At 34.2% G+C, this 7,854-nt stretch overlaps 1 protein-coding gene across 1 annotated transcript; it reads right to left on the bottom strand.

The window, feature by feature from the left end:
- Positions 1-1,860: 1,860 nt before the first annotated feature.
- LOC127837151 (uncharacterized) lies at positions 1,861-6,327 on the bottom strand. The gene is made up of 3 exons (XM_052364035.1): positions 6,237-6,327; positions 3,781-3,948; positions 1,861-2,140 (listed from the first exon to the last, which is right to left on the bottom strand). The coding sequence occupies exons 1-3, from the start codon at positions 6,280-6,282 to the stop codon at positions 1,917-1,919; spliced, it is 438 nt and encodes a 145-aa protein (XP_052219995.1). The 5' UTR covers positions 6,283-6,327; the 3' UTR covers positions 1,861-1,916.
- Between the last annotated feature and the right edge of the window lie 1,527 nt (positions 6,328-7,854).

The raw sequence follows: 7,854 nt of genomic DNA, 5'->3' as shown, positions 1-7,854 counted from the left end.
ACGATTGTTTATGGTATAGAACCTAAACATATGGATTAAATCTCAAAGTTTGTCGCCCTGCAGAACATCCGCAATGTTGTACCGGTAATTAATGCAATACTGAGAAATACTGGTTCTTTAAGTTTGAATAATGGTATTGTTTATACTTCAAGAAACAACTAATTGGCTTTCTAAACATTAAATTAACATTTGAATATTTTGTATGTTATGACAACTAATGTTTAACAATAACATTGGTCCTTCTATATCTATATTATCAGTTAATTTAGTGCAAATTTAATGGTGTGTAACCCGAACTATATTTTCGGTGTAATATCTTCTGCCTAGAGGCGTTAGACATATCCTTCCACCAAATACACCCGAGAGACGATCGCCGATATGGCGGAATCGTCCGAGGTGTCCCGATTGGGTATTCCACGTGCTCGAATCCATCGAACAGAGCGCAGCTTTTCCTCGATTTTTCGAACTGTGCGGATACACACGCTGGTGTGGTTTGACGCAGACAGATCGACGAGCACTCTATCAGACCAACAACTGAGACTGTACAGATAGGCGGATTTGACATAGCGATTCCAGAGAAAACCCGGAATTCTTAAATGCAAAAGGTTGTGTTATGCGATGGGAAACGTTTTGAATGTATTAAACTTTATCTGGTACATCAATGTTGAATTCCCCTATCTATTTTTTCCAACCATATTTTTGCGTAAAACAGGGTGTAATTATGTTTTAAAACGCCATGTTTCAAATTGTGTAAAGAACCGGACACAATATGTCATTTAAAACCTTTACGCTTTATAAACTGTATGCAGGAATTTTGAAAGTAAGTGAACATTTAAAAGAATAAAAACACACACTGCTACAAATAAGGACAGCGAAGCAGAAGTATCAAACAGTCGAGCCTTTAAGTTAACGACGACACTCACTGCAAAACAATAGAGCATCTAGGCAGAAATATCGGACAGACGAACTTTTGAACAAAGGACGACTTTCTCAACAAAAACCGAGAGATAGTAATGTCAGACAAATGCCTACTAGGACATATGCATCATCGTCAAATTCCAGTCAAAATGATATATGCCCTCTCGTACAGATGCCAAACCGGAAATATTCCTACTCTCACATGTTCAATCTTCCCGGATATCACATGTCGAAAACAAACATACTTTTATATTTTCGATGTACATTGTATATAATATTGCACTTTTGACTTGTCCATACATGTTATTAAGTAACTTATGAGAACGCAATAAAAATACATGTTTAAAATATCATTTACCCGAAAATAGTATTGATAAAGTAGGAACCAATGATCAAACGTCAACCGTATGAGAAACAAACATACGTAAAATGGTTAAATAAACACTATGTTTACACTTAATTCAGGAAAATCTACATTAAGGGCCTACTTTGATATCACATAAAACATACTTGACATATCGCACTGTTTTCGGCCATGACTAAGAAAAATGTCAAAGAAAATGATGGCTGTTCAACACGCTTATTATGGTTTGAAATAAGTATGGGGCAATGAAATAAGATAATAGATATATTATATGATAAACCGACAGGAAGAATCAGGCAAGATTCATACGTCCCTAAGTTGCATAACATGTGATATTTCTTTTAACAAATTGCAGTTGCTGCCTTACAAATGATAGGTGCGGAATGTCCTGCATATGAAATGTCATTCAGTTTCAATTTTAGGATTGCTTAGTTCGCAAGCTGATACGAATAATTCTTTCCAATATATCATAATTTAATACAAAGATAATTACTTTATGAACGTAATTGGAGTTCATCGACTTAAAAATACGTCTATGTCAACTCATACGCGATGCTACATATAAAGCTTCGCCCCTAAAAGGATTTATATCACATACAGTTGGCCAGAAACATACTTATTTTATCTATGACATTTACTCACGAGGTGTCCTTGGTTGTGGGGATCCTGTTATCTGGAGCTCGCAGAGTTTCAGAGGTTGATTTTGTGGGTTCGCCTTTATTCGGATATGTCTGTACGGACCGTTGCTGGCGGGTCTCCACGTGTTTTCGCTGGATGTAGTGGTGTTCATAATGGTGGCTGCCTTGTACTTCCCAAGTGCAAGTCCCTTGTCGATTGTATAGGATTTAGCTTCATAATCTGTAAAATAAATGAGATTAATGCAAGTAAATAACACTGTGAAGTACCAATTTAGTAAATAATCAATTTTGGAACAACATGTGTGGACCATACTTCTGTGTTTGTAAGGATTTTATCAATCTTCGGCCAAAGCGTATCAACACATTTCATACAGTTTTAAACTCGAGTATTTAAAAATTAAGAAATAGACTCCAAGAACAAAAGTTTATACTCCCAAATGCGGCGTAGGAGATGAAAATTGTTGGAAAGTTTCTTAAAACTGCAAAGCTAATATTTTACCCATAAAAAAGCTTGTTTAGAAAACAATTAAAATGAAATTATATTACCGCCGACCTAACCAACCATTTATGCAACGCTCTTGTTTTCAGCTATTCCGTCAGGTTTAAAGAGACGTTTTAAATCAAGCGGTTAGCATTATTCATGAGGAAAGCAATATTTTACACTAACAAGTCACTCGATGGTATATGTATAGGCACACAAATCTTGCTGTTAAAAAATTCCAAATAAACAACGCGAAAAGACTGAGAACAGCATTTATAAGGCTCGCAAGGAGAGGCGATAATTAACGTATTTAGAGTAGATGATAATATATTTGATGAATTGTAATTTGCTAGGCTTGTTCACCAGGTCAATTAAATCATAAATATGAATCTATGACAAACAAATAAAGATTGATTTTATTTCAACTTTTATAATTGTCATTATAAACAGGTACATCAATTTTTCGAATAAATGAACTGACGTGTAATAAATACAGAGATGTGTACTGTTGTACATGAACCTTAAACTTGATTTTTTAACGTTGGCATAAATCTGCTTTATTGCTGGTAGGATGTTTAAGCTATTGTCACTGACCTCCCATTAGCACATGTGCTCAAAGACAAGTGTTTCAATTGAATAACTGAAGTGGTTGTACAGATACGGAGTTGTGCCATGCAAGGCTTAACCTGACTTTCTCAATTAAAAGACTCATAATTCTGCTACATTGCAGATCAGAGTTATGTTTTTCTTCCCAGTAACATCAGATAATTACTACGAAGACGTAACAAGTTTTAAGTTACTAATCTAGATTTTAATAATGTAACATGCGTCATTAGTTTGCTTAATTGCAAGTATGAATAATGGACCTTGGTCGGTGGTATCGTCATTATAAGTATTAATTATTAAACATAACTTCAAACCATTTCCACTTTCAATAATATAAAAAGACCATGTAACTGATCAATGCGTCCCATTCCGTCTTTCCTAGTCGACCTGAATTATCTCTTTGTTGTGTGTATGTGTGTGTGTGTGTGTGTGTGCGTGTGCGCGCGTGTGTGCGCTTGCGTGCGTGCATGCGTGCGTGTGTGTGTGTTTAAGTTATAAAGTTTATGAGGTCCTCAAAACGCGTTATGCTGCATTATACGAGGAACCAGTATGTTTAGCAGCACTTCTACTTTATCAACCTACTTGATTCACGAAGGTTGGAACGCAATAGAAAATAGATTTAACAGAATAACAAGTTGCAAATGCAAGTGTAAATGAATTAAATGATAACGTTGTATATCCATTTGTCATGATCAGTAAAACATGGTTTATGACGTAAGCCGATGCATTTTCCGTATTTATGTCGTTAAGATATTAAAACAGTAACGTCATACCAGCATATATCGACACTTCTTCTATTTGGTAATTCTCAGTCAGATCAAGCGTCCATTCTGCGGCAATGGACGCTGTCTGCGAACACGTGTCTGTCCGTCCATCCATAGCAAGACTCGCACTAGACCCGTTCGTCTGATTCGCATTCTTGCCAACAGCCACACCTAAAACTGAAGGTACATTCCGTGTCAAAATATTATCTTTGGTGAAGTTGTGTTTTATCAATCAATGTCCGTTTTTATAAACATAAGAATTGTATGTGCCTCAGGCACTTAAACGAGAACATCTATTTATTTTAGATGCTTAAGACTGAAATATTTGATAATGTACCGACACCAAATCATTTTAAAAAATGGGTTTTCTTAGTTAGTTAATACTGATCAACAGTTAAACTGGAGAGTTTTACAGCATTATTTTTGGCTGTAAGAACATTTTCCATTTTTAATTACTTATATTTCCATATTAACACCGGCTGCAGATACTGCAGATACCCTTATCGATCAATTAAGGGGTGTTGCGGCAGTTTATTTAACCGATAATATATTTATAGCAACACCGATCATCACAACTCAATATTTGTGTTGGTTCATAATTCAATTGTCAGTGGTTCGATCCCAGGTGGGGTTAACTTTTTTTTTTACTTTTTTTTATTTCTTTAATTTCATTCTTGTTTTATTCTGGAGCTTTTTAGTCATATGTCGTTTAAATTTATCAATTTAAAGCATTGAATCACAAACTTCAAAACAAGCCGAAATCTGTGAACAAGTACATGTAAGTTATTAATGATTAAGATCGAGTTTGATAGTGTATGGTATTATGTTTGTGATTAAATATTGTTTTTTATTAATGTCTTTTGGTAAGCTGTTGTGATCCCAGTTAAGATTGTAAACAATTTCTAATGTTTATGCATATTTCTTACAATCTATGTACCGGTACTTTGGTTTTGCCTAATTGATGTATTTTTATAAAAAAATTACGTGAAATAAAATAAATATTCCACCGAAACCAACAAATATCCTCTATATATTAATAAATATGTTTTTTCTTACACACAATTTCACTAATATCACCACATTAAAAATTAGATAGTATGTGTGTGACTTGTAACAAGAAGTCTTTCTAATACAATATATCCACGTGTTTTTTCATGTTTTCTTATTTGACATAACAACATTCTTGGCAATCTATGTGTCAATAAAATTCCAAGTCGTAATGTCGGAAAATGTGGAATCCTATTGCAATAAACGATGCTATATCACAGAAACAAGCAAACGGCAACACCATGTCAAATAAATCACAGAATGTGAATTCAACCCTACACAATGTAATGATACACAGGTAGAGCTATGTCGATAGGGGCTGTCGTTCAATGTCAAAATACTAGTCAGATCCAGGCCGTCAGTGGCCCATATCTTTAATGTACTGTCTTAATCGGTTAATAGAGTAACTTCTCAATGCGTTTTCTTGTATCTTTATTTTTTCAGTGAAAACAGTGACGACGCAGCGTCCAGTGAAATGGCTACATGAAAACGTTGAAAATGATGAAAACGATTGACTGAAATAAACAAAACAATCTTTCAGTCCTAGACATTCTCAATAATGCAATACATGTACCACGTACATGTTCAAGTATGTTGGATATGTGACAATGTAATTAATAAAGGAAAAAACAATATTTGTTTGGTTTTAATTTCAATCTGTTGCTGCTTACTAAATAATCACAAAGTTCCTTGAATAAGTTGCCTTTTGTATAAGGGAGGCAAATACCGCAAGCATTGTCACATTTTCAAACATCGATTATCTATTTTGATTAAAGTCAACCATATATATTTTTCTTTCAATAATCCAATGTGGTGACTATTCACTAGAATCGTTTCAAAGAGACGACTCTAGAAAGTGACACAACATGTGACTCTTTGTATTAAAGAAAGCATTAAATATACAATGTAAAGAAATCATTATATGTAGCAAATGATAAAACAAGGGCTTTGCACATTTTCTTACCAATGTAAAATTATACATATTTGCATATAAAACAGCTTTAAAATGCGTTTTAAATCAACAATTCCAACTACAGTTTATTAGCACTTATTTATACCTAAATTCGCATGTTTCCCCTAAGAACAATTTGTCACTGAACAAAGGGAGATAAGCCAATATCTTTCATTATTGAATTTCTACTATTAAACGTAAAAACAGTAATTTAGCTACTTAAATTTGTACAGAATTATATGTATATGTTTATCAAATTTGTATTATACAATCTGTTCGCAATGACAAGCGTCTATTAAATGAAATAGACTAAACGATCATTGTTCGTACACGTGTAGGCCATGCTTTAGCAATTAGCAAAACAATCACACAATATACTATTTTACCATGCGAATCAGATGCTGACAGCCTTTATAATGTAAGCGAATCAATTTACGGGTACGTAATGCACTCTAAGAATACTTACAGAATTTGATTAGCTCTTTTAAGACAGCACAGGACGGTAAAAACATTGATTACATTTCTAGAAAAAATGTCGATTCTTTCCATTGTTATTGGTACTCTATTTGTTAACCGGGAACCAAATTTCTGCTGGTGCCGCTTCCAATCAGATTCCAAGAAATATTCGCGGGATGCAATCGCCACTTGTACCTTCGAACCTATTACAGGCGCGCCAGGTAATTTTGGCGCTTACAATATGGACCTTGCTCTGTTAAAAAGGGCCTTTAATTCATGTACGTCAAGTGTCGTCCCAGATTAGCCTGTGCATTCCGCACAGGCTAATCAGGGACGACCCTTTCCGCCTTAACTAGCTTTTTTGCTTAGAAGAAACGTTATTTTAACTAAAAATATCATACAACCGGAAAATTTCGTCCCTGATTAGCTTGTGCGGGATGCACTGGCATATCTGTGACGACACTTTACGCAAACGCATTAAACCCTCTTTTCACGGCTCATACTCATAAATTTCATCAACATTTGGAGATTTCATGTATAGCTAACACATGACCACAGATCTTGCAAATCCAAGATAGGAGCCGACGTAAGATTGAAGCAAGTTCACTAAATATATTTGAATGCTCGGAAGTTTATCATTTAGATTTTCGCTCAAGGATAAATTATGGTATACGCAATCATTTACTGTTTTGAAACTGTGTTAAGTTCATTGAAAGCTAGGAAAAATTTGGTCTAATGTGAGCAATGCTATAACGTTTATATTTAGATTTGCTGTTTATTTATGAATTCTAAAAAATGGCAACGGCTTATATCTGCAGTAATGTGTTCTCAAAATATACGTCGGAAATAGGATTTCTCAACGTACTTTAAATCATTAAACAAATAAATAAAAATGTTGATCAAAATACACAAGCTTGATACTTGTAAATAAATGAACAACTGCCATGGATTGACTGCGTGCTTTTTATTAACTGAAACATGACATTGATATTTTGAATCAAACTGCCGGGATGTATCTAAAACAAGTAGTTTAGTTGGTTACTTTTAACGAAACATATAATTATGTAGGTCAACAAACAATAATTTAAAATAAGATAACCATGCTTTCAATTGAGGCGAACTTCTTGTTGCTAATTCACACACACTGAAGAATTCGAAGAAATCAGTCACTCTATATTTCAAAGTTTACTCGCCGAACATATAACTCTCATCACTGGGCTTTGCGATGTAAATATTCCCCCAATAAAATACGCAACACAACAGTTTCTGGAGATTGATGATTAATGCCGGAACGGGTAATTCATATGAATATTGTTTTGTTGAGGGAAACAGTCGACGAAGAATGCATAATTCATTTTCTTCGAATTTTCAAACAATCATAACAACTCCCTGACGTCATACGACACATTAAATATTAGTTTTGAAAACCTTCAACATCCATCGAGCTGCATTTATATAATGGACTTAAAAGCTCTATTGAATTTCACATGATCACGGTTCATAAATTGACAAATCGTCATTTATCTTGTTTCCGTTAACTTCTTTTTTAATTGCTACTTTGCCAACGGTTTGACATTACATGTTTACAATATGAATACCCACAAATAATATGCTCATTTAAAAAAGCT

This window comes from Dreissena polymorpha, chromosome 7 (assembly GCF_020536995.1).
Source record: "Dreissena polymorpha isolate Duluth1 chromosome 7, UMN_Dpol_1.0, whole genome shotgun sequence".
In the NCBI taxonomy this organism is placed as follows: domain Eukaryota; kingdom Metazoa; phylum Mollusca; class Bivalvia; order Myida; family Dreissenidae; genus Dreissena; species Dreissena polymorpha.
This window is presented reverse-complemented; position numbering and strand designations above follow the sequence as displayed.

Bases quoted from the DNA above. Each gene is read 5' to 3' on its own strand.
- LOC127837151 (XM_052364035.1), bottom strand. From the start codon at position 6,282: ATGTTTTTACCGTCCTGTGCTGTCTTAAAAGAGCTAATCAAATTCT. The intron at 3,949-6,236 runs GTAAGTATTCTT...ATGTACCTTCAG, and splicing joins AAAAGAGCTAATCAAATTCT to TTTTAGGTGTGGCTGTTGGC. The intron at 2,141-3,780 runs GTATGACGTTAC...TTTATTTTACAG, and splicing joins AGAAGTGTCGATATATGCTG to ATTATGAAGCTAAATCCTAT.